Source organism: Wolffia australiana, chromosome 13, assembly GCF_029677425.1.
Source record: "Wolffia australiana isolate 7733 chromosome 13, ASM2967742v1".
Lineage (NCBI taxonomy): Eukaryota > Viridiplantae > Streptophyta > Magnoliopsida > Alismatales > Araceae > Wolffia > Wolffia australiana.
Window position 1 is genome coordinate 14,808,621 of NC_135847.1, and position 27,843 is coordinate 14,836,463.

At 36.9% G+C, this 27,843-nt stretch overlaps 1 protein-coding gene, 3 long non-coding RNA genes and 1 other non-coding gene across 6 annotated transcripts; 3 read left to right on the top strand and 2 right to left on the bottom strand.

Annotated features, from left to right (window-relative positions):
• Positions 1-640: 640 nt before the first annotated feature.
• On the bottom strand, positions 641-2,795 carry LOC144710960 (pentatricopeptide repeat-containing protein At2g20540-like). Its single transcript, XM_078584823.1, has 3 exons — positions 2,572-2,795; positions 2,390-2,508; positions 641-2,310 (listed from the first exon to the last, which is right to left on the bottom strand). Exon 3 carries the CDS (start codon positions 2,143-2,145, stop codon positions 844-846), a length of 1,302 nt encoding a protein of 433 aa, XP_078440949.1. The 5' UTR covers positions 2,146-2,310; positions 2,390-2,508; positions 2,572-2,795; the 3' UTR covers positions 641-843.
• A 929-nt stretch (positions 2,796-3,724) lies between these two features.
• LOC144711483 (uncharacterized) lies at positions 3,725-5,175 on the top strand. Its single transcript, XR_013583561.1, has 2 exons — positions 3,725-3,994; positions 5,018-5,175. It is a non-coding gene; the product is annotated as an uncharacterized LOC144711483 (long non-coding RNA).
• Positions 5,176-10,022: 4,847 nt separating this feature from the next.
• Positions 10,023-11,292, top strand: LOC144711458 (uncharacterized). 2 transcript variants are annotated; one of them, XR_013583553.1, is made up of 2 exons: positions 10,023-10,565; positions 10,636-11,292. It is a non-coding gene; the product is annotated as an uncharacterized LOC144711458 (long non-coding RNA). The 2 variants fall into 2 exon arrangements; XR_013583552.1 differs by having other exon boundaries at positions 10,652-11,292.
• TRNAP-CGG (transfer RNA proline (anticodon CGG)) lies at positions 10,675-10,746 on the bottom strand. Its single transcript has one exon. It is a non-coding gene; the product is annotated as a tRNA-Pro (tRNA).
• An 11,283-nt stretch (positions 11,293-22,575) lies between the features above and the next one.
• Positions 22,576-23,482, top strand: LOC144711271 (uncharacterized). The gene is made up of 3 exons (XR_013583506.1): positions 22,576-22,641; positions 22,908-22,992; positions 23,066-23,482. It is a non-coding gene; the product is annotated as an uncharacterized LOC144711271 (long non-coding RNA).
• The last annotated feature ends 4,361 nt before the right edge of the window (positions 23,483-27,843 follow it).

The following is a 27,843-nucleotide window of genomic DNA, read 5'->3' on the forward strand; positions in this document are numbered from 1 at the left end:
AAATGGGAATTGCATTGCATAATCCTCTGGGTAGATTCTGATGTTACATTAGACTTCGCTCTGCCATATTTAAAAATGGTAACGCAGTATTTTCCAAATAATTGTGGTGGAAAAATCTTTTGAACTTAAAACTATTGCTGCCATAGTTGAGAACCAGAACACTATTTTCCTATAAAAGAACATGAGAAAATTTTTAACTTGGGTTTCTCAACCCTCCGGGGATATCTTTATATCTTGTTCAAAACAAGCACAATTTCCATCGAGCATATGGGGAATGATCCTGAGAACCTTCATTCAAAAAAAAAAATGATCCTGAGAACTTAATATTTTCAATCCTCTGGGAGGAATTTGGTATCACCTAGAGAACTAATCCTCTGTCATATCAGAGAAATATCATCACTTCTTTTCCATCGATATATTGTAAACAACAGTTCTGACTGCAGAGGATTGAAAACGCTTCTGTTATGGTTAGACATGGTCGTTTTGTTCTTTTTGTGCGAATTGTTTGTACTGTTCTTTTTTCCGAACAGAACAAAAATAAATTCGAGCAGAACATCGCACAGACCTGTGTGCGGTTCTTTTGTTCGCTTTGTGCGAATTTTGTTCTAGTTTTGTGCGAATTTGTGCGAATTTGTGCGAATGTGCGAATTTTGTTCGTTTTTTGAAAAAGAAAAAGAACGGAACAAAGAACAAGGCCCTGTGCAGTTCTTTTGTGTGAATATTTTGTTCGTTAAAAACAACAGAACAGAACAGAAGGACCATGTCTAGTTACGGTATGAATCCACTCGGGTCAATGATTCTACGATCACCTCCAAAAATGTACAGCATAAAACCGTAGGATCCTCACACAAGATCAGCCTCTGCAGGTTCCTCATATTCTTCCTCCCTGGTGCAGATATGGGCAGTGAGCAGCTGCAGAAGCTGAGAGATCTCCAAGAACTCAGGACCAAATCCGGGCCCGGCGACAAACTCCCTCACCCGGTCGCCCACCTCGATGGAGCTGCACCCGGGGACCTTCCCCTGGCTCCGAATCTGGCGCCTCAGCCGCGCCACGTCGTCCCACCTCCCCACCACGGCGCACGCATTCGACGCGCCCGCGCTGTCCCCGGCGCTCTCCGGCTCGAGCTCCAGCAACCGCTCCGCCGCCAGCGCCGCCACCTCATCCTCTCCCCGGCTTCTGCTCGCCCCCAACAGCGCGCCCCACACGGCGGCGTCCGGCTCCACCGGCATCTCACTGACCACCTTCAGCGCCTCCCGGACCCGCCCTGCCCGCGCCAGCAGATCCACCACGCACCCGTAGTGCTCCACCCCACGCGCTGCCCCCATGCCGCCGAAGATCTCCAGCCCCTTGTCCGTCATCCCTGCATGAGCGCACGCAGAGATCGCCGCCAGCACCGTCACCCCATTGGGCACCGCCTCGCCGGCCCGGCCCATCGCGTCGAACAGCGCCACCGCCTCCGCCGCCCGCCCGTGCCGCGCCAGCCCCCCAATCATCGCCGTCCAGCTCACCACGTCCCGCCGCGGCATCGAATTGAAAACCTGCCGCGCGTGCTCCACGCTGCCGCACTTGGCGTACATCTCCACCAGGGCGTTGCCGAGGCGGGGGTGAGCGTGCAGCAGGCCCATCCGCACGGCGAGGGCGTGCACCCAGCGGCCGGTCTCAAGCGCCCCGAGACGGGCGCAGGAGGCGAGGACGACGACCAGGGCGACCCAGTCAGGCTCGGTCCCGGCGCGCTGCATCCGCTGGAAAGCCGCCAGCGCTGCAGCATGGTCCCCGGCGGCGGCGTGCCCGGAGACGACGGCGGTCCACGCGACTGCGGACTTCTCTGGCATCGCCGCGAGGAGCCGCTCGGCATCGGCGACCAGCCCGCGGCGCGCGTGGGCGGCGACGAGGGCTGTCCACGCGGCGGCGTTTCTGCTGGGCATTTCGTCGAACACGCGGCGGGCGAAGCTCAGGTCGGGGCTAGACCGGGAGTACATCTCCAGGAGGGAGAGGGCGGTCGGGGGGCTCGAGTCCAGGCCGAGCTTGAAGGCGTGGGCGTGGACCGGCGGGCCGAGCCCGGCGGCGCAGCGGCGGAGCACGAAAGGCAGCGCGAACCGGTCCGGCGCGCCGGCGGGCCGGCCGGCTCGGGCGTAGGCGTGCATTTTTCACTCACAGAAAGAGAGAAACAAGCCCAAGAAGAAGCCAAGTAAATTCCAAACCAGAGGAGAAGCCTGTCAAGGCAACGGAGGAGGAAGCTGGTCTTGGCGCGGCTGCGACTCCAGCCCAGTTCTCGCCAGCCCGCTCGCTGCCTCCAGCGATGATGGCATCTGCAGTCATCAATGATGATGATGATGATGATGATGATGATGGGTTTTGCAGGAGAGAGAGAGATGGGCGGGTACCCACTTTGCGGAGATGGTGATCGTAGGAGGTGACCATGGGTTTGGACTCCTTGGCCGCGTCGCCCCCTCTCGGCACGCAGTGGACTATCCCCATGGCGGAAGCTTCTCGCGCTGGATTGGCATCTGTTCATGGTGGCATAGTATTATCACGATGGTGATCATCATGAGATTGAATTCATGGTGTACCTGAGTCGCCAGGGGGGCGTTTGATGATGCCCGGGGAGACATGGTATGGCGCCGGCGGCCTGCTCCAGAACCCATCTCCCATGGCGGTGGAAGGAGAGAGAGATAGATAGAGAGATAGATAAGAGAGAAGAGAAGAGATGTGTGTGGAAGAGTACTGCAGATGGGTTGCTATAGAGCTGCGATTGCAGGGCTAAAGGGCCCACCCTGGTTTTGGATAGGACCAGAGGGAAAATTCAAGCAAATTGTAAGTGGGGTTTGTGAAGGCTGTAATTTTGTATAGGATCAGCAGCCTTCTGGGGTATATTCTTTTTTTTTTGGAGGTGGGGATAGAGACAGACTGATATCATGTTTCAAGGCTGAGTCAGCAAGCGGGTTTGAATAGAAAGTGCTTTTGGGCCCAGATGCACGCAGGATGATATTCTAGAAAGATGCCAACCATGTCGCTTGCAAGAGTTTAACAGATGAAGGTTACATGGGCTTGATATTTTTGGGTGTCATATTCATGGACAGAGGATTTGAGGTAAATTTAAATGTACTAAGATTGTGATAGCTTTGACATTAATTTTCTATTCTAGGAGATCTTTTGGGTTATCATAGTTGCTTCATGTCATGTAGGAATTAGCTTTAGGGTTTAATATATCACAACATCACCTCTATCATCATCCAAACTTATGTTGCAAATATGGATTAGGGATATAAAAGATTACTTTCAAAAAAATATTCATTTATTGATGACCAATGGTGCGCTAATTATATGAATCACACACGCACACATACATATATATATGTGTGTGTGTGTATGTATGTATAGAACAGAATGGGGTTATATAAAATGATTTATTGAGGTCAAACAATGAACCAACGGCTTTTGAGATCAGATTCGACTAGGGAATGGAGGTCTGAATGTGTCTCCTATAGAAGCTCGCATGGCTGAGGAATTTTTAAAGTTTTTTAAAAGTTGCTTCATATAGGTAGGTTCCAATTGCCTGAATACTTATCCTCAATTCCTCTGGTCCATGCTTTCCTGAATGTATTTGGGGCGTCACACATACCAAAGGGCATCTCCTTAAAAGCAAAAGTAGCCACTGGACAGGTAAAGCTAACCTTCTCTTCATCATAATGGTGCTTATGCCATGTTTATGACAGGTAAATATGCAAGTCTGGTTTGTATTTATGCCATGTTTTTGATATTATCCCATATGAACTGGAATATCCCTTGCATATATCACATCCGCTTTAAGACATTTTAAAGATATGTTTCATCAATACCTCTATCATGTGAAGGTTTTATCATAGGTCCAACCTATGACCCGGCCTAAATATTATCATCAATGCCTCAAAGAAAGCATCCTCTTGTTTAGGTGTTAAGGAATGATGATGAGTGGCTCTTTGGGTTCGACAAATGCATATTAAAGGGAAGAAGGTAAGGTGTGAGTTATGATTCATGATTTGGGTGACTTTTTTAGGTTTCATGAGCATTGTTCTCATGATTGAGTTCTCGTATTTCAAAAAAATCTCTTTGAAAATAGTATTCTTCACACACAAGGTCATATGTACTGTGTTCTTCATGAGTAGGCATATGTAATACTTCATCATCTTAAAAAAAAAATTCTTCTAATTTTTCTTCTCATAATTCAAACTCCCTTGTTCCATTTTTTGAACCTTTCCTTCACTTGGTGGCATCTGGGAAAGGCATGTCAAAGATAATATGTGCATGGGTTTAACTTCCTTTAGTTCCATGTCATCCACAAGAAAATGAAAATGAATCTTTTAGTTCTCTACTTTCACTATCATATATTTTAACTTCAGATAGTTTATCTATTACTGATTCAACGGGTATTTGTAACTCATGCAATATTTATCATATTTTGACTTTGGCATGATGTTCACACTGTTATGATAATACAAAAATGATGTAAAAGGTTATACCTCCTATCTCAAATCTGATTAATAATCCTTCAGGATGTTACATCTTTTCTCAAATTTTATTGAGCTGGACTGAGATCATAATATCAGATGATTTCACCGTCTTTGAATTTCTGATTCCTTGATATATTTGGAAAAAGAGCAAACATACCTTAAGGAATATTCCTGGATGGTTGTGATAACGAGCTTGTTGCGTTTTTCTATGAGTGTATTATTTTGATAGGGATTGGGATGATTTATGCTTCAGGCATAGGAGTTTGGAATTTTTAATCATATTTTTTTATCCTTCCCCACAAAAATTCCTAAATCATCACATTGTTATATTATTTACTTTCTTCTGTCACATTCCCATAAATTGTCTAAAACATATCAGATTTTATTTGATGGCATGCATCTAGACATGGTATACGTTTACTAATCTTCTGACACATTTTCATATTCATTTTGTGTATCCTTCTGGTCTGATTTTCCTTATTTTTCCTGAAATAACTAATTATACATTAATTTGGACTGCTTTTAGGTACCTGGGGTTGTTGAGATTGGGGTAATCTCGATTCAGCTGAAATTTTTATATTGATCTTAATTGGCTGAGGTCAATAACTGAAGTTCAAGTTTTCTCTTATATGACATAGATTTCAATATTTTCTCATAATTTACAGCATTCAATTATTCACTTCATTGGAATTTTCGATCTACATGATCATCTTGCAAAGAAAATTGTATAAGGAGATGTCAACCATGATACATCTTATTTCTATTCTTAAATTTTTCCCGTCATTTCTGAAATAGTTTCCATAGATTTTTACACTTCCCCTAGATCCCTCTTTACTTTTCCCATATCACTATCAGGTTCCATTCCCTTGACATTTTATTCTCCTCTTTTAGGGCGTAGATCTCTACCATTTTTACTTCCCTGTCAGGTTCACCATATTACTCTCATATGGATCTAGGAACGGTCCTAAACAATTTATATCTACTTTATTCCTCAAGTTGTAATTTAAAATTCCATTAAAATATCGGATACATTTAAAATTATATTTTCCATGGTGATATATTAAAATTACATTATAAGGTTCTAATTGTCTTTTGAATTTGTCACAAAATTTACTGGAGTCATCATCTTAATTGAATGGTCGGGTGTCTCTCTTATAAGTTTTAGTCTCCCCAATGAACATATGTTTTTATGAAAAAATGATAAATTTCTTCCCATTACTAAAATATATGTCCTAACTTCCTGAACTATTCCTTTGCTCTATCTCTAAGAGTGTGAAGACCTTTATTATTCTCTCTCATCTGAAACTACGGGCATATTATTCATATACAATTTTTAGTCAATCCATTGACATAGGCATGTGTATCTTTGGTGGGAACCCAGGAAGCCCACTTCTTCGAGGCTTATGTTTGAATTTTCAAACTCTTTACCAATGAGAATGCACGATTGTGCTAGATGTTTTCTATAGAGGATTATAATTCTGAATCATTTAAAATTTAAAAATATATTATACATGCTGGGAATTAATGATTTGATATGTTTGTTATTTTTTGTTCATATCATTCTCATGAGTCATACATTTTGTGCCAATGTCCTAATTATTGTGGTTTTTTGTGAATTTGTAATGCATTTTATTAACCCCACTTGACATCGTAAAATTCAAATGTAAAAAAATAATTTTTTTATGTTTAATTATCTTTAGGACCTAAGTATTAAGTTAAATATAATTAACTATGTAAAGAGAGAGAGAGAGAGAGAGAGAGAGAGAGAGAGAGAGAGAGAGAGAGAGAGAGAGAGAGAGAGAGAGAGAGAGATGTGTCATGGGACAAAGATGGACTGAGACCAGAGCCAAAGTTAGCGAGATATTTGAGAGATAAGTTTATGTTTTTCGTGATGAGACATTTTTAAGTCTCTTTTCTAAAAAAGAGGCCCAAAAATTCAGCATAAAGAAGGCCTAGTTTAGGGGCTCTTTAGGACGGAGAGAAGATAATTTTGGGGCAATGTAAGCCCTATGTATAAACCTTTTATATATAGGCTTTATAAATGCATGAACTGATTTTATATAAATGTAAAAAGGTTTTTCTCCCTCCACACTTTAACTGCTCACCCCCAACAATGTCCGGATGTATGAATCTGGATTTCCTCATGTAAATGTAGTGTTTATGAAGATATATTACTGAATCCTTTGTGCCCGAGGTCCCCTTGACTGATGCAAATCAATTGGTTCGGGCAGCATATACATGCCCACTTGTGTGGTTCTTGATGACAAAAATTTATTGTGTATTTGATGTATTCATTAGGCACCAATAAATACGTAGCATAGATAACAGCCGAAGGAAAATAATTATTTGGCCAGAGTCAAATGAAAACATTATTTGACCAGATTATTAAATGTGAATGAAGACATTATTGGCCTCAACCATGATAAGTGGGTTGATTTGGGTGCTACCATGATAAGTGTAGTAATGCAGGGCTGCTTCAACCATCAATAGTTGAGTGAAGATGAAAAATTAATCTATCAAAGGGATGCTCATGGGATGGAGGTTGATACTCTTGGTGTCTTCAAGTGAAAGTCAAAGACCTGTTATCACTTTCATATGAATGAGTTTTTTATTCTACCATCATTTGGACATAACTTAATATCAATTTCTGTCTTGGACAAATCCTATTATCATTGGAATTATAAAGTTCAGTCTTATTTCAAATTTCAGCACTCAAAGTACTGGATGTTTGGTGGCTTATGAAACATTACATTTAGTTGACACTATCCCATCTTCATTAGATCAGCTCTTGTAAACCAGCTTATTTGGTATAAAAATCAAGTTTGTTAATGTGAATTCATCATATTTATGGGATATAAGGTTGGGTAACATTTTTTTAAAAGAGAGTTGTAAGGCTCATTTCATATTGAATTTTAATTAACTTGAATTCAAATACTTTGACACATATGTCGAATGTGTCAAAGGAAATTAAACAAACATAAGGAGAACATGTTCCAATTCAGCTTTTAGAACTTTTAAAACTTATATTTGTTGACCTTGCCCTCTATCATCATGAATGACCAAAAATATTTGATCATATTGATAGATGATTATTCTTGATAAGGGTTCTCATATCTCTTCCGTTTGAAGTAAACAATAGATGCATTTAAAAGTTATACAGCCAAAGTTAGGCATCAACGTAGAAAAATAATAATAAGATATTTAATCTGATTATGGTGGAGAATACTTGATGTTTATGAAACAGTGATCAGACCAAGACAATACTCATGAACATCCAATGAAGAAGAATAATGCCAATATAAGATCTACAAGATCAAGGAGACTATAATTTTAGATGACTTCTATGATTATATCCAATAAAATGAATACGGCATGGGTATTGAGGAAGATGATCCAATCAATTTCCGTAAAGCCATGGAAAGTTTGGATTCTCAAAAGTGGTTTGAGGCCACAAGCGAAGAGATTAAGTGAACAAGGGACATGATGTTTGGGATCTCATCCCATTGCCTGAACCTGAAAATCCCATTGGCTATAAATAGATGTTTGAAAATAAAAAAGCATTCAAATGGTAATACATATGTATAAGGCATTTCTTGTCGCAAAAGCATTTACTCAATGAGATGGCATTGATTATAAAGAGGCAAATGCTACGGTTTCTTTACAATACTCTTTTCGAATAATAATGTCACTCGTTGCACATTTTGATCGTGAGCTCCATCAAATGGATGTAAAACTTCTTTTTTAGAGGCAAACATAAAACTTTGTATTAGCAGACTAAAAGAAAATAGTTTGGAAATTAAACAAAACTATATATGACATCATGAATTCCTATCAATGGTGTGAAAAATTTCATCAAGTCATCATCCCCACATGATTTTCAGATGAATAAAGTTAATGAGTGTACGACAATTTGTGTTCCTTTACATAAAAATGGATTTTAAATGAACCAAACCTTTCTTTTCAAGGAAGTTTGAGATCAGGAAGAAGAGGGAAGGAAATCAGGAAGATTCTGTTCCTCTAAAAATCAATTACATAAAAAATAATATTAAGATGGTTTTGAAAAAATATGCTACATTACTTTTTAGTATTTTCATTTCATTCTTAACTGTTTCATGATGTTATATTTTCCAAGAAATATCTTCTATAGCTTGTATAGCCTGCCCAGGCTAGTGGTTTTACAAAGGAGCAGGGATATAATGAAAACAAGAAGATACCCACTCTCCCTATTCTTTAATGAGTGTGTGAGCTTTGGACTTCTTGCATGCTCACCATGAATGGTCAGCCAATACTGGTCTGGTGATTGAAAGAGATAAATCCTGAAGTGCGTAGGGGTTTTGTGGGTTTGAAAGTGTCCCTCATAATCTAAAATTCCCTGCGACTTGTATTCCAAATGTTTTTGCAGGCCAGAAGCCAACATTCTGACCTTTCCAGTTCTCCTGCGTGAGCAACCGCCAGCTAGATCTGCCTTTGGGATTTAGGATCAACATTTTGCTCAAAGATGAAAGCTAGAATGCATAATATTTGTTAGAACATTAAATAAGCACGTAGAATAACATAATTCAGGAATTGGGGAATATAATGATATTGTTTGAATTAACACAAAAAATTAGACATGTATTTAGTTATTTTCAGATGATAAATTAGATTAATTCAGCATATACTTAAAAATGGAGTATTTGATATAATCAGTTAGCCACAAAAATAGCATTACCAAAATTAACAAATGATAGATAATTTTCTTATAATTCAAGTGAGTGATAATTTATTTTCATTATGGTAACTGATTTATGGGTGACACCTAAGTTTTTTAAATGAATAAAAAATGAAAATTTACTCATAATTTTTTTATGTTTCTATGAATTGATAATTCATCTTAGTCTATGGCACTTATCCTCTTTCATTATGATACATACAACTATAGCTTGTTATAATTTTATCTTATGGTTGCAAAATGTTATTTAGATTTAATGCAATCATGTCTAGTTATAACTTATTAATGTACTCTGATGCTTATAACTTATGAATTTGATGAAAAATGGTTCATAGGGTGTCAAAATTATAAGGAAATGCCAACCATAGGTTACGAACCTCCAATATTATGCTGAGACTCTCGCTAATGACCCCATAGTTGACAAGTATAGCTCATAGTTTATGATGGCAATATGCTGTGGTCATATTGAGCCAGCTTTTATTATGTCACTATATAGCCCTGTATGAAAGAAGTTTTGAAACCAGTGAAAACCTCGCCGACGTACTGTCTTATTAAAAAAGAAAATATCTTCACTTATTGAAGAAAACGTCTTTAACTTCACTTGGGAGTCCCAATCGCCTTGAAAAAAAAGTCCTAACCTAGGTTCGTCTAAAAGCTTGCAGCTTGTTCCTAAAAAATAAAATATCAATCATTTATCAAACAAATATGAGTTAATACAAAAGATACTGATGATACTATTAATCTTGGGTTACAACTGTTAGGGATGGTCCTATGTAGTTATTGTGCAGTTATTGTGAATAAAAAAACCAACGGTCGAGATCTCTCCTTTCTTTCATCCAGCGGCTCAGGGGAGTCCTCCCACCGAAAGAAGACAGCCAAGTACCCCTTGCTCTCCTTGCTCTTCTTCTGGCCCCATCTTACCCATAGTGCGGTTCTGTCCCCTATTACAAGCATGTTTTTAGAGGCTAAGGAAGAAGGGCAGAGATAGGGTTGAGAACTGTAGCACCGGAGCATGGTTAGAAATCTGAAGAGAAGGTGGGATAGATAAGAGATTGTAAGAAATTTTCTCCTTTGTACTGTGCTTTGAATTTCTGTCTCCTTGTCTGATTTCAACTATTGTGCTTTACACTGAAGTTCTGTCAAAGGATTTCAAAGCACTGCTTAAAGGAGACAGAGGTCATATCCTTTGGTTTTCATCTGTTTAGGGGAAGAAAATATCCTTCTTTTGTCCACTATTGTGATTACCAGTGCTTGCATGAAGGGTGTGTAAGAGGTGTTCTAACGGTGGTGATAGAGGAGTTTCTTATGTTGGGTGCTTTGTTTCTTCTCCGTGTTGAAGAACGCCGAGGATAATTCAGAGCAGGTCTCTTGGAAGTTCCGTTCTCCGCAAGTTGCAAGTAAAAAATAATTTTACTGATGGGTACGTGGTGCAGTTTATTCTTCTTTCAGGGGCTAAGATAAAAAAATTTAAGGGGGTGTTGCGAGAATCGAACTCGCGACCTCTCGCACCCGAAGCGAGAATCATACCACTAGACCAAACACCCTTGGATATGGTCAAAGTCAAAGTCAAACTAACTGAAAGTAAAATTTCAGTATCTTTCATCCTTCACCATAATGAATTTGTAGCTATTCTCCTTAGCCATAGTCATCATTTATAAGGTAATCATCAAGCACGAATAATGAGGACTTGACTATGGCTTTGGGCCGATTACATTTAGTTTCACTTAAGAGACCCATGACCAATGTCTAACATTTTATCTTCCTTTTACTTTTGCTTCTCAATTATGTTTCTCCTTGAAAACTAAAAAAACAATGTAATAAAGATAAAATGTTTGGTCTTCCAGGCTGATTTGTATGCTCTCAGAAAGTAAAATAGATATAATTGGTAAGATCCTCTTTGCATGTTCACTATTTATGGATGTGGTCATCATCAGTAGACCAGCTTCACAGTCTTTGGTATAGTTTGTCATAAATCTGCTGCCTTGGAGTGTCAAAAAATAAACTCGGAAAAAACTAACTTTGTATTTATGCTTTCCCCATGTGTAAATTTCAATTGAGTTGTTACAATGGAATAATTTGAACATTGGCCACTACCAGCAGGAAAGAAGTATGAGAGAGCTAACAACAATATGATTTGGATTCACAGCATGGAGGACTCCTATTTCTGAGAGAACAACTAACATATGTTGATACAGAAAGATGTCTCAAAATCATGGAGATGGAAAGAGAAAGTCCATGGACAAAGTTAGTCAGCCATGTCTCTAAATTAGCCTTTGAATGGTCGACAAGATAGTACCCTAATTTTACATGGAAAGGTCTCATAACTGTGGGAAATCCACACATCTCATAATGACCCACGGATCCATAAGGAAACATATTTCCTGATTGTACATATTATAAGAATAGGAAAAAACAGTGCAAGCCAATAACCGGAAAGTAAATAGAAAGATCCAATTCTTTAGTTTGTTTAAAAAAAATGCCAACCATAAGAGTTGTAATGACATAAGCACTTGATACATTTTTCACCATGATATCTCAGAAAATATGTGCCTAAGTGCCTGTTATTTCTTCCAAATTAAAAATTGTACCCCAACTGAATAACCTTTCTAGAGTTTTCTCCATTAATTCTTCCAAAACTTAAAATGATATCATATTATTGTGAAAGCTATCCAAGTTTTTCTCATTGATAATCTTGATTTACCTGAAATTTTAAATTAAAAAATAATCTTATAGTTTCAAATGATTTTAGTAAACAAGAGGTAAAACTTATTTTTAATATTTTAGATTTAAAAAATAACGCTGACATTAGACAATGTTAGCTCTAAATGCATACAAATATATGGTGCATCAATTAATGAAATTTCAAAATTTAGGGTTATTACATTATGATGAAAGCATAGATTTATAGATAATATAGATAGAAGAATTCTAAAAAATTATGCTTTATAAGTTTTTAAAATTCAGAAATTCTCTACCAGTTACTGCCCCAATAACAAGGAATATTGACTCTTAAATTCCTACTTGGAATTTATTGTCTTGTCTGAAATCCATGGGCAGAAGGATTTGAAGCAATGAATAATTTAGAGGTGGAAATTTGTTCTTGATTGAATCTAGCATTGTGTGTAGAGAAGATTGTAAAAATTCATAAAATGAAGGATACATTTTTCTTCAGAAATATCAAAATTTGGTTTTTATGGCGCCTTGGATCATGAGACAGCTGCTATGTGATCTCCCAAGGAGCAGTTATAATGTTATGGAGTCATATTTTGTAAAGTCAACGTCAAAAACCAGCATTCTTCTGAATCAATGTGATAACATAGTAAATTCATCATATATTAGACATCTTGGTATTGACATCATACTATGGGTATCTATGAAATTCCATGAATAAACTAATTTCCATGCGACACCAATAACATATTAGATTAAATGATTCTGATGCATATATATCATTCCAATCTGAAGTCCCTGTCAAATAATTTACAATAACGTCTTATAATTTAAAAGGTTATTCCTTCTTGACTTTTTGAAGTCACGGAGCCCTGCTACTAGCACAATTATTTTTTGTGAGTGTTATGTGTACAGAAATCATGAATAGCAACTCGAAGAGTAAGCTGGGAGCTAGATTATCTTGGTGGGCTTGGATTTCTAAGAATTTTAAACAGGCATGTAAGAAGCCCATTCCAGTTAGTTATTGAAATAAAAGGGCAACTTATCCTGTGTGCCAAAATAAGACACCAAAGTATTTGGATGACCCTCTCTATTTGAAGCAACTAATCAAAGTGGTGGGCCTCCACCAGTCAGAGATAAGAATTAAATGGAAGAGGAGGATGTTCCCAGGACAAGGAAGGGAAATTGTTTACAAGTCCAGAGTCTGCAGCTAAAAGGACATATGTAATTTCTTCTTTATCTCTCGCCATTCAAAACTCTCGCCCCAGAACTGGGCTGGCTTAGGAAAAGCGTATTTTGGAATCCAATTTTCTCATCTATTGAAAAAGCCCATCTCAGTGATTTCTCTTGATTTTCTTCTTTCTCTTCCACTTTCTTAAAAACACCATGTCTGGGTAAAAAACTCAGACCTACATTATAAGAGACAAGATACCAAAGCATATGAATATTTATATTTATACATACATCCCCTTTATTCCCCTTCTAGCTTCATTTATTTTAACCATATTTAACATTCTTTATTGTTCTCTATTGTCCACTCTACATACATTATCTTTCACTCTCCCTTTACTGTAGGTCATTCTCTCTTTCAACTACTTAGTTATAGATATTACCTACGAGTTTATTTCCTACATCCCCAATCCATTTCTACTTCTTACCAACACCCTAACTTCTTCTCCTACGTCCTCCCCATCGCAGCACTCTAATCTCTTCCCCTCCTTTTTCTCAACATAATATGATTCATTCCAGTCTCACACTGTTATATTATTAAATGATTAATTAATTTAATTTAATAAGTAATCTCGGATGACATCAATTGAAAGAAATGACTAAAATCCATCACAAATTTTGAATCAAGATGCAGATAAAAGCATCAATGGAAGTATGAAGGAGTTCACTTCATTTATATTATTTTTCTCCTCTTCTGGTGAAGATGCCAAATTTCAAAATAATGTTGCATGAAAAAACCAACTATTAAGCCACCGTCATTAAATAAAAATTAAATATCATAATATATATAAAAATAGGACTTTCATCATATAAATAATTAATTTCAACAAAACCCTTAATATGGTTTCATCATATTTCACTCATCATTACACATATAATTGGACATCAATTTAAATATCATAAATCAATAATAATGTATTTGATATATATTCATAAACTCAAACAAGAGATGTATGATTGGCTTGCATGACATATAAATCCAATATAAAAATATATTTCTCATTAAATTAATATCAGAGTAATAATGATTCAGATTCAAAATTCATGATGCTTGAAATATGATCATAATATGAGTTAATAAATATTACATCAATAATTTCCTGCATTTATGCAACTGTTATAATTTAATGTAAAATTTAAATATTTGTTATCCCATAGCAAATTGGGTACCAATACTAGTCATTCCAATGGCCTTTAAATAAAGTTTCTTACACTGATTGGTTAAAAAAAATCAAGAGGGATTATCGTAAACATATATCTATTTTCCCAATAGTAAATGTGATGAGACATTAATTCTAAAACATCAATTGATATTCATAAAAAAATTATGCATAAAACACATGTTTGTCTTAAATATGTAGTGTGAAATTGATTTATAGTTTTAAGAGAATAGAATATTAAGCCATCCTTAGGTCATTTTGCATTAAAATAATCAATTATCTTATTTTTGGTTTCAAAAATTATGCTAGCAGCATTTCGTGGTGAGAGCTAGTATGACCCTCTCGCACCGATGTGTCTTCAAAATGTAGCAATGCATTTATCAAGTTTTGTGAAAACTTATTTTATATGTTTATTGAATTTAGTTTAGCACACTAGTTATTATTAAACTAAGAATAGGCCATAAATCAACAGTTTCATAGAAGGAGATAAAATTTTATATGGAAGAGATAAAATATTTTATGGAATATTATGGGATAATTGATTATATATCTGATATTACCAAGTTATCTTGAAGGCTAAGCCTCAAAATATTTGAGATAAGTTTGCAGAAGACACCTCATCTGAAATAGAAGGTATGAGGTCCATGTAATAGTAAGGCAGAAATACAATGAGGAAGTAGACATGGTCGTTTTGTTCCTTCTATGCGAATTGGAGCGAATTGTGCGTTCTGTTTGGATTTCCAAACAGAACAAAGTTGCAAATGAACAGAACTTCACACACACCCCTGTGCAGTTCGCATTGTGTGAATTGTGCAAATTGTTTTTAAAGGATTTTAAAAAAAATTAAAGTCAATTCTTCCCTGATACTCTCATTCCCTCTATGCCTCTCCCATTCTCCCTCATACCTCATTCTCTCCATCTCTCTCAACAATGGCCCTATCCCCTTCTCTCTCCATCTCTCTAGTCTCGCCTCTCTATTCTCTGCTCTCAACTCTCAAGACTATACCTTGAGTCTCTCACTCCATCACGGAGACAATTTGGTACATTTTTTAACAATTTGGTACTTCAGTTTGTTTTCTCTCTTGATTTCTCGGTCTGTGTCTTTCTTCAGTTCGTGAATATAATGGTTGATTGTTTTGTCTTCTTTTTAGTTCAACTGTTCTTGTTAGTATTTGATTGATGAAAAAATCGATCTTGTCTGTCTCTTTTTAGCTGTTTGAATCGATGGGTTCGCTTGGAACTGCGGTGTTTGTTCTTTAGGAAATTCGAACCACTTTTTTATTGGGTGGAAAAATCTGTGTTTGGCCTTTTTCGAGCTCTGGTTTTGTAGCTGTGAGTGCGTAATGTGACCTGAGGAGCAGCATTCAGGGGTTTCGTGTTATCTTCCCAAAATATGTTTGTAATTATTAGCTTCTTTTGGCGAAAACCTAAGTTTCTCTTTCAAGAACTCGAAGGGTTTGCATTGCTCGATTTGGTACCACAAAATAAGGATTCAGCAGTGACAGTGTGGGTGGAAATTGGTGTCAATTGTATTGACTTGGATAGTGAATGTCAGAAAATGACACTTCTCCATCTACTTCTCTTCCTCGCACTTGAGATCATTGTATCAGCGAGGGCAGTTAAACACGAGGGTTGAAATTTTGCTCAGAAAGCTCTTTTCCCTGAATTTGAAATTGGGGTTTGTATTTCAACGTCTTCTTCTTGAATATTGTCATCTGTTGTGTCTGATCTTATTCGAAAAATGTCAGACTATGAGATATCTTTGCATTACTCTTAAATTCTATGTTCCATTCGATGCTTGTATTATTTGTATCGATTTTTATGTTGATTAAAAAAACTCTGGGGATGAATATAAGTTGGTCCATGGTATCCTGTAGCTGTAATCTTTGCATCTATTTTCTCCTCTATAAAGTGCTGGTCTGCCTGCCTGGCCATTTGTCAGTTTAGATACAGAGAGAGATAGAAACATAGATAGAGATATAGAGATACAGAGAGATAGATACAAACATAGACAGAGATATAGAGATAAAGAGAGATAGACATAGATAAAGAGATAGATTGAATATTGTCAGTTTAGATATATAGAGAGAGAGTGATTGCTGAAACAATCGATCTTTGGGATTTTCAAGGATTGCAAGAAGACCCACCAGACCCATGATGCTGTTCGACTCCCTCTTCCTTCTCTCATCTGTGCTTCTCTCTCTAGATTGAGAAAAAGAGATAACCAAAGATCATCATTATTTCACTGCCTCTCTCTCTCGCTCTATATATATAGACGTCTATCTTGCTATCTCTATGTATCTCTATATCTATCTCTATATCTATCTCTCTTTATCTCTATATCTCTATCTCTTTATCTATTTCTATCTCTCTTTATCTCTATATCTCTATCTCTTTATCTGTCTATCTCTCTTTATCTCTATATCTCTATCTATGTTTCTATCTATCTCATTATATCGCAAAGCTGGCCCATATATAAGTATATATTAATCTCTATCTCTTGCCATTCCCAAGCCGGGCCATATTCGTGTCTCTTTCTATTCCGCAACTGGTCCATATCTCTCTCTCTATCTCTATCTCTCTTCATATCTCTCTCTCCCTATCTCGTGCCATTCCCAAGCGGGGCCATATCCATGTCTCTTTCTATTCCGCAACTGGTCCATCTCTCTCTCTCTCTATCTCTTGTCATTCCCAAGCGAGGCCATATCCATGTCTCTTTCTATTCCACAGCTGACCCATATCTCTCTCGTTCTATTCAGGAGCCATATCCGTGTCTCTCTATATCTCTTGCTGTTAAGAAGGTGGACCATATCCATATCTCTCTCTCCATCACTCTGTTGATGTATTCACATGAGAGGCCTACTTTTTATTGGTTCCATAACTACTACAGGCGTTAAGAAAATTCATGTTTTGTCATCAAATACTGGATTCGGTCTGCCACCTGTAGTTGTCCAATAAAAGTCCTAGAAAATGACCATTTAGGTCGCTGACTCCCCAATTTTTTGACTTTGTGAGCTGTAGCATCAAACTGGTTTGTAGATCTTCATACATGATTTTCCCCAAAAACAACCCGTTTTATAATTTTCTATTTGATTTCATTAGCAATTGATCATGTGACCTCTTCAGATAATTCAGACGATTACTTTATTGTAGATTTTTTTATTTTAAAGAAAAACTTATTTAAAATAATTTACATTTTTCCTGTTCAATTATTATATATTTTTTCAAATAAGTCTCATTAAAAATTCCTTTTGCGTTATGTTAATCCAATTTTTTGCCATGATGTTTCTGCTCGAGTATGGTCTATCTGGGTAGAACACCATGTTGACAGTAATTATTCACATCAAAGTTTGATTCACGCCCAGGCATTATTTCTATGTAAACCATTATTGTTAACAATATTGCACTCTTTCAAGTGACCCCTATCTTTCTAGCTTGGAAGTTTCCCTTTTTAGCAAGAACTTTGATCCTGAGTTATGCATGTTATCATTTATTTATTATTTATTTCTATGCATGTGATGCCATTTTGCTCGCTTTGCCTCTGTAGCTTGGATATATGTGCATTTTTTTGTGTGTCACTTTTTTCTAAATCTTATGTTCTTGTTGTGTAGATGCAAAGAAGCAGATGGTCGTTATCTCTATATCTCTATCTCTTTATCTATGTCCATATCACTTTATCTAATCTCTATCTCTTTATCTATGTCTATCTATCTTTATCTCTATATCTCTATCTCGATATCTATGTCTATCTCTCTTTATCTCTATATCTCTATCTCTATATCTATGTGTATCTCTCTTTATCTCTGTATCTCTATGTTAATATCGATTTAGTTAAATGAGACTTCATTTTTTCAGATTTGGAAGGCTGGAAACTTTCTTTTCTTGTTCCATACATGAGATGTGTATTATTTGATTGAGGAAATAATCGCTCTTCGTTGTATTTTATAAAATTAATGTTTTATTCTTTGTAGTACAAGACTTTGACCTTGATGTGCTTTTTACATGTTAATATTGATTAAGTTCATGTGAGACTCTGTTTTTTAGAGTTGGACAGTTGAAACCTTTATTTTCTTGGCTGGTGCATGATATTTCTATTGAGTCATAGAGGAAATAATCATTCTTGGCTGTATTTGGAAATTTTAATGTTATAAACTGGCTTGTTAGAATAGAAGAAATGAATCCTTAACATAGTTTTTCTATTTTAAAATTAGGACCCTGATCTCTGGAAATCTGAACATCTCTCTGCCTTTGGATACAAAGCTCTACGCGGCATTTTGTCTTCTCCATAACGATAAGAGAAGTTAATTTGCCTCGGAGGTATATTATAAGGTGCGTACATATGTAATTTTTTTTCAGTTAAGTGGCATATATTTCATTTTTCTGCTTCTTTATCTACTCAGAGGATGACGAATCTACCTTTCTACGATAGAGTTGTCATAAATTTCATAACTTTCAGTTTAAAATTCTGCTTTAACATTCCTCAATTACAACTGCACTTAAAACTTTGATGGAAATTAGTTTGGTATTGGCTGAATGAGTTGAGAAATTTACAATTGCAACTTTATTTAGGATGCCAAGAACACCTCGCTTGCATGCTTCTGGTTCCTCTAAGAGCTCTGCATCCTCCGAGGGGAGTGTTGGCCACATCCAAAAGAAGAGAAAGATAAAGAATGAATGCGCTGCACGGATACACTTCACAGAGGTGGCGTTGAAGGTTTTCACATGCAATCTATGTGCGACCCGTAGTCGGGGTCGTGATGTGATAGTAGAGCAAAAGAAATATAGTTGCAGTATGGTACTATGGCGACAATTGCTAAATGTTCACCCTAAAGAGTATAACGAGTTGAAGGCTCAAGAAGGGAGCTCTTCTAACCAACCATCGGTGGCAAACATCTTTGACCGACAAGGTAACGACAAATTGTACTTGACTGGTGGCACCTCGGAGACAACAAAAAAAGGGCTTGTACATTTCATCTATCAGTCGGCCTCACTATGGAACATTGTTTGTAAAAAATACTTCATACGTCTGCTTCGATACATCGCATTCCATCGACAAGGGCTGTGAAGGAAAAAGCTTTTAAGCTTTAAATTGAGTTAAAGAGCGGTATTTGTGACAGAATGGAGAATGTTGATAGAGTGGCCATCACTCTAGAATGTTAGACTTCTGCAAATCGAATCTCATTATAGGTCTCATAGTTCATTTGGTAGATACATAATGGAAAATGTGTGAATGCATTCGCGCTATATGCTAGTTGGAGGGCCTGCACACTAGGGAGTGCTTGAGCGAGATTGTGTTGGAGGTTCTCGCAGAATTTAAGTTGAGAACGAAGGTATGCACTATTACGACATAAAATGTTTCGAATAATGCAACAATAATGGCGACATTAGAATGGGAGTTGCGGCCAGTGAACCCCTGTTTTACTTCAAAGAGACATATCTTGTGTATTGCACATGCGATCAACTTAGTTATGTAGCCGGATTGAAGGCGCTCAATTGTCATTGATGATGGACCCGAATCATGTTTGATTGATGAAGTAGACCTCACAAACCTTGATAATGTCTTGGATGTGGAGGAGACAGATCCTCCTGCTATTTCCTTGGGGGATGTTGTTCGACGCCTAAGAGAGGTGGTCATCGCAATACGAGGATTGTCGAGGCAAGAGGCAAAGTACTTTTCCTACTATAGACAGTTAAATATGTCTAACACGAGGAGGATCCCAATAGATTGCCCCACAAGATGGAGCTCCACTTTCAAAATGCTACGTGAGTGCATTGAGGAGAAAATTGTTATTGGTATGATGATGTCATTTGCTCTTCGAAAATGTGCTTTACTTGACGCAGAATGGGTCCTAGTAGAAAAATTTGTCGACCTACTCATACCATTCCAGCATGGTACCTTTGTCATTATTTGGAGCAAGGCACCGACATCAAATGAGGGTATAGTCATTATTAAGGGATTGATGAGGCATCTTGAGCAAATTAGGGTGGGAGTAACAAACTCCTCCATGCTTCCAATTGGACACGCTATGTCCGCTAGGCAAAGGAACGCCTTATCTATTGTATGTTCCGCTATGCTGGCAAAGCTAGAAAAATATGTGTCCGTACTGACACAAAATGAGGCGTTCACTATCGCCTCTCTACTTGACCCATCTATGAAGCTTCATTTGATTGATCCACAGGCTAAGAATGAGGTTCTATCTACCATCCACAATATCGTGGAGTCGCATTCAATATCTAGAAATGTTGGGAGTCGACCCACCGAACCATCTGCTCTATCAACGACGAGTGATTTCATTCAAATGGAGGTCAAAGAACTACTAGATTCATCTAATCTACCACAAAGAGTTGATCCGATTGAGGAGCTCAATGTATATGTGATGACCCCACCAGCATTTGGTACGAAGGTGTTGCATTGGTGGAAGATGATGGGTATCATATAATTTGTATTTTTTTATTCCAAATCTCGTGCTTTCCTTATTGAATTTCTGTTTACTTTTACCCCCATAACAGGTCAGCTTTCTTACCCCGCGTTAGCACTGGTGGCGAAGGAATTCCTAGCAGTTCAAGCGACAAGTGCTGCGTGTGAGTGTCTATTCTTAAAAGGTCATCGTGTAATAAACTACAAGCGATCGAGGCTCACGACAGAGAGCGTTGAAGTCCTAATGATGTTGAAGTCATGTTACAGCAATGATGACTGGAGAGTAGATGAGGACAAAGATAGTGATGAAGATGATGGGTCATTTGACATTCGTGTGAACGCACCTACCGGTTAGATTCTATCATTGCTCCTTGAATAGTGCATTGAACTATCAGTTTATTTAAAATTAGAGAGCTCTATTATTTCTTCTTGCCTTGGTGAACAAAAATCATCATGATGTGATGGCAAATTATTTCATTTTTCATCACGCAGATTAGTGGTCCAACACACAATACCGGCGACAAAGACGAAAGAAGCTCGCGAGCTAGATGCGTGACTCCTCTAGAATTCGTGTTGAAAACTAATCCTCCATCCAATGTAGAGAGCACTCTATAATTACTTTGCCTTGGATGATTTTTCGCCCAACTTTATCGCATATTTGGATCTAACTTTCTGGAATTTACGTGAGTCGTGACCCTCGTATCTATTTTCCATTTTTAGTAATGCTTTTTTCAGTAGCACGTCGTCGATCTCATTGAGAGCACCAATCTCACACAATGTCACATTCCAGTAAGGTAGCATAAATTGTGTGCTGAAGTATCTAAATGACTTGATGATTTTATTTTAGTGGCATGTGTCATGACATGTGACTTGATGAATACATTGCTGGCGGTAAATATTTACGCTCCGTCAATCAGTTGTTGAGGAAGAGGTGGAAGCTCTGGGGACGAGTGAAAACAAAAAAAGGACAGCCATGTTCTACTGCACTTGATGAAAGAAAATGTATAGATGCAAGTTCAACGGCTAGTTTTTTTGTATCTGTGTGGACATATCACATGACTGACACATGATACATGATAACATATATGTTGTTTTTAATGATCGATTGCCGCTCTGTGTTCAGGTTTGGCTACCGGAGGGTTTTGGACTAATAAGAAAGGATTGATGAAACATCAGGTAACTTTTATCTATATTCCCATTTTTATGTTTGCACGTTCGTTACTTTTCAATGCGTTGATTTCATGTAAGATAAAATGATGGTATGCTGACTTTAAAAATCTGAAATACACATTCTATTAGTGATTTGGGGGGATTTTTTCCCACGCATTGGTCGAACTTTTAACTTCATTATCTTGCTCACGAATTTCATTACCGTCTTAGTTCTAGTGTCATGATTCTGATTATTCCAGGATCTGTGATTTTATTTTATATTGTTTAGATGGGATTTCTTGCGACATATTCTTTGGCGCTGACCCTTTTCTTGACTTCAATGCACGTTGGTCTTCACTAATATAGAAAAGAATGAAATAAAGCTCCGTAGACGTATCAGCAGCACTTGTTATGAAGATCACGATGTGCTTGCTGTAGAAAAAATGAATCATCGAATGTTCTAAAAAACGAATTTCATGACAATTTTACCAGCTTTTAACGCATCATATCTGCTGTCTTAATTTTTTGAAGCAGGCGATGATGAAGATAAATTCAGGTTTAATATGTTTGGAAACCCAGAAGAGTTTTATATTCATCCTTCGGTTTTTTGTGTCAATGTCTAGTAATATATGCAAAAAGTTCCTTAAAAAATCAGGGATAAATTTTTCAAAGGTGGGCATCAACATTGATTTATGACGATTTATACCCTTCTGATTCATATCTCCATGTCATCTTTATCAACTATTATTTGAATGAATGGACGCAGGAGCACAGGATGCGCCTCAAGCAGAAGGAGATACTCCACAGAGACGGTATGGGACATGTCGTTTGGTTTGCTCTGTGCGAATCTGTGCAAGTTGTGCATTCTGTTCCGTTATCCGAACAGAACAAAATGCAATTCGCACAGAACTTCGCATAGACCCCTCTGCGGTTCGTTTTGTGAGAATTTTTTTTAAAGTTATTTAAAAAAATTTGATTCTTCCCTCTCTCTGTCAAACTCTCCGTCTCTCACTCTCTCTTTGGCCGGTCCTCGATCGCCTGTAGCTACCATTAAAATAATTGTATCCAAGTTGGTCAGGAAGCGGATAATATGAACATAGCAGTCGGGGCTAGGCAAGGCGTGATTGATGGTCTGTTCATTGGGAATTTCCTCAGACACGAATGTGAGGATTTGTTTTTTGGGACTTTGTTCTTGATTTAGGATGTTTTTATCGAGTTTATCGTTTTCTTTGGCAGTGGATATCATGTTTCATTACTGACAAAAGGCAACGAGGTCGTTCGAGTATTTGCGGGGGATTATTACATCGCGAAAACATTTTTGGCTTGTACAAAGACTTTTGCTTGTTCATGTTGATACAATTATTTTAACATTTCTTGTCGTCGAATTCACGCTCGCATTCTAGTCATATCTGATCAGATTTTGAATACTATTATCGTATTTTGACATGTACCATTATCCATAAACACGAGAGAGGAATTATCTCAAGTTTTTGCTAATCGTCTTCAGCCTTGCAGGAGCTTTAGATGCTACGCATAGTATGAAAAATTACTCGCCTTTCTCGTGGGGATGATACATTATATCAATATCATAACTCCAATGTATGCTGTTTCATTCTTCTTAATTTCTCTTCAATCTTCTCGGAAGAATTTCCCCTGAAATTTGATCTGTGAAAGTAAAATGTATCCTCATAGAACGAAGGAAAATAAGTCCTTGTCGAAGAGTTTAATCAGCCATTTAGGTTTCTGGTAAGACACCTATGAGAACCTATCTGAAGATGAAAGGTTCCTCCATTTATATTTGAATCAGAGAACTGTATAATTGATGAGGACCTTGGATTTTCATATACATTATTCATTTCTGTAAAAAAACAACTGATGGTAATGTTTTATTATCCAATATACAAATTCTTTATTTGAACTAGTCAGTAATTTTGCAAAAATTAAGAAAAAATACCTAAAAATATTATTATTGAAATCTAATCATTCCACCCTCTAATTAAATTCTATATAATTTTATTTTAATTAAATTAATTCTTAAAAATATATAAAATCCATTAATTCCCTTCTTTTAATACCGAATGAATTCAGCAAAATCACCAAATGAATTCAGTAAAGTCCCTTCTTCTAATTAAATTACCAAATTAATTCAGTAAAATCATCTAAAATTTTTTTAGTAATTTTTCTTGAGTTTTCATTCAACTACATCCTCAATTATATAACATCTCAGAAAGTAAGACAAAAGCCCCCAAAAATTTATTTTACATTTTATTCCGTTTGTTTTTGTCCAAACCTCAAGATAATTCTGAAAGCGAAGTCCTGTCTCCCTATAGATTGCCCTATATATTACAGAGTATTTATATATATTATATGTTTTCTTAACTCTAAGCTAAAACAATGACATAAATCCCTGGCATATCAGGTTCCATTAAACTATAAATGCCATTATCACTGGATTCAATGACAGTTAGATTTGTACTGATAGATTTTGTACTGGAGATGGTTTGTTGTGAATTAGTATAATATATTATAAATTAGAATATTTTTAGTATAATATACTTTGGTAGATGCATAACAATTTTGTGAAATTTTGACTCCATGTGCGAATTTTGTTCTCGTTGTGCGAATTTTGTTCGGTTTGTGGGAATTGTTCTAATTGTGCAAATTGTGTGAATTTGTGAAAATTGCACGAATTTGTGCGAATTGTTCGAACATCTGTTCTAATTTTTGCACAAAAAAGGAACAGAACAACAAACAGGCCATTGTGCGGTTCTTTTGTGCGAATTTTTTGTTCGTTTTAAATGAACAGAACAGAACGACCATGTCAATGAGGAAGAGACATACAAAAAGGCAGAAATAATACAAAATTTGTAGGTACATTTCCTTGTTGTCCATTTAATTATGTCATTTTACATGAGGAAGTACTAAACTCATAAAAAATGTGACCTTTTGTAGGGAAAGTTTTCTTCTGAGATTCAAACAAAAATTATAAAAGAAAAAAATATAAGAAAGAAAATAAGAGAGATGAGAGAAAAACAAGGATAAGTAGGCATAAAAAATTAGTATCAACTTATGTTAAATTTAAATAGTATGAACCAAAGATTGGAGACATAAAAATAAGGATTAGATAATATAGAAAATGGGATTAAGACATTAAATAGTGCAAAAGAAGAAAAAAGATGAGTTAAATTGGTGATTTTAGTTTAGATTAACTTACAAGATTGAGTTCTAATATTTTGGATTATTCCAAAATGAGGAAATTAAGAAATTAAATGGGGGTTTGAGGATTGATTTGACTTTAACTATAGTATTTATATAATAAGGATATAACTATTTAATTAACCTGGAACCATTTCAGAGACTAGGTAATACTGCTTGAGCCAATAAATAACTGATTTTTGGCGATACAAACAAAATGTTATTGGTTTGATCAATTATAATATATAAATAATTGGGTATTGAGTTAGAATGTGATTTAATATGTTATAATATTAGTGCATTATATTTATTTATCCTTAAATGAATATAGTATTAATATTAGATTGTAAATATGATTTACTGAGTTTATAATCCAGCTATTTTTTTGAGATTGAATAGGTATTGTGAAAGGAAATTGTATTCATTTTGGAAAATATTTTAGAATAAAATTGGCTACCTAAATGAAAATTTGAGACTTCAGACAACACTCTTTTGCACTTTATGCCCCAAATCAGCTGGGGAGGAGGTTTTCTATTTTCCAAGGAGCCAAGGAGTTTACTCACCACTCAGACTAGGATAAACACTCATTGAGATTTATGCATAGCCTATTCGTAAAGAAAGCATACCCTAAAATGGTCCAGCATTAGTTTATATTTATTATTTGCTTCCTTCAATTTCTTCAACATCCATCTATGTCACATCCCTACATAGTAGTGCACCATCTACAACCAAAAAAGTTAGGTCCTTCCTATCATTTCATTTTATCAGCTCCCTGAGGTTTTGACCAATTCTCCATACTAAAGAAAAAGTATAAATTTTTTTATGAAATTATTGTTAAAAAACAATGTTTTAACACTCAATTTAGTTCATCAGCCTCCTTAGAGTCCACTTTAGATGGCTTACACTTTCTAAAATAATGTTGTAAATAAATCTTAAATTAATTAAAATTCATAATTTTTTGGAAAATATATAAAAGAATTATTCCAAACATTTAGAGCCCCTTTACCATGGTCATAGATGGGAATGAACACCTTTTCCATAGTCATAGATGAGAATTAACCCCTTTACCATGGTCATGGGGGGAGTTGGCCCCTTTACCATGGTATAAGGGTCCAAACTAGGCAGCCTTCGTGCGCAAAGGTGAGTGTGCCAACTGTTGAGGATATGCTTGCATACTTGGACTCAGGATTGGAGACTATGTTCATAGCATGGTCACCACATGCACCACAGGAGGTGGTGCCAAACCCTGATCTTTGAAGCCAAGGCCCACATAGTGCTCATGCTTGTTAGGGCACAAATGCAGCGGATCAGGGCAGGTTGTGTGTAGGGCACTAGTGCTGCGCACACATGCTACTGGGGACTCATAAGCAGGGCCACTAGATGACGCGAACGCGGACCACATAGGATGTGTAGCCTGTGCACGCAAGCCACAGGCGTGCAGGTGCATGCACTAAGCATCGCGTGTGTGCAAGCCATGTAGACTACGGGCCCCCGGCTTGTGCGGACAGGGTTGTATCTACCAGGAGACTACGGCATGATGTGGGGAGCATCGAGAATGCTATCGGGTGCAGGGCGCCCATATGAGTAGTGCGGCAGTGCATAGACGCCAAGGCCTGAGGTGCTGAGCAAAGTTGCACCGAGGCAGATCAAAGCGGTAGAGGTGGTAGGTGGGTGCTGGTGGCGCATGGAGCGTCAAGTCTAAGCCTGAGAAAAAGGGTGTGGTAGATGGATGCCAAGGCATTTGGTACGATTAACTGATGGATGCACCAAGGACAATGACCCATAGGTGTATGGCAACCGACAAGGGTGACGCTCGTAGTGGCGGTAGTGTTTGTCCAACCGATATCCGTCTGATATTCGATATTGGACAACCGATATCCGATATCGGCAATAAAATTGGGACGGTGTCTGATGTCAGATATCAAATATCAGTCAATATCCGTCTTTGAGGTGTGGACGAATATCGATGACGAATATGATTATCTATGGACGAGATGGATCTCATATCGGATATCAGTTATCGATATCCAGAAATCGAAAGCGATATCTAGATATCGATAACTGATATCCAAATATTTTTTCCAAAACCATCAGAATCCGATATGGAAGATTTATAATATTTTTTAAGCTTTAAATCCTGTCCAGGCGTTTTTCATATAAACCCCTGAATTATGTTGCACAGGCAAACGGATGGTGCCTGTGACATTATAAGAGAAATGCCCCTCTGACGTTATATTCTCCAAATTTGACTACAAAAACTACACAAAAATCAAAAAAATTTCATTAAGACCATATAAATAATTTATTTGGATTCATAATCGTGCAACGTGTAACCTAATTTTTTATGGGGACTAAGGAATATACAATATTTTCCTCAAAATTAGAAATTAAAATGAAAGCTTATTTTTATTAAAGTTATATCATGTATGTGGAAGATGTCTCCTTATCCACCAATAAATCCCTGATAAAATGAAGAAACTTTTTGGGAAATGGTTAAAATTCTAAAATTAATGCCCACATTATGTTGAAAATATTACAATTAATATTTACTATGTTGGAAAAATGTAGAAATTTTTAGGGAAATCATGAAAATTCTGAAATTAATTTCCACACAACAGTGATCTTAAAATTATACAAATACATACATACACACAATATAACCAACATTTATATTAGTGAATTAGGTGCAAATTTTAAATATTTATATTAGTGATTTTGTAGGAACTACAATGGGTAATTGTAACTTTTTAATGTTGTAAAATCTAGAAGTTTATAGGAAAATGTTGAAAATTTTAACAAAATATGCCAATAATATCTTT

Coding starts and splice junctions, on each gene's coding strand:
- LOC144710960 (XM_078584823.1), bottom strand. CDS start 2,145: ATGCACGCCTACGCCCGAGCCGGCCGGCCCGCCGGCGCGCCGGACCGG.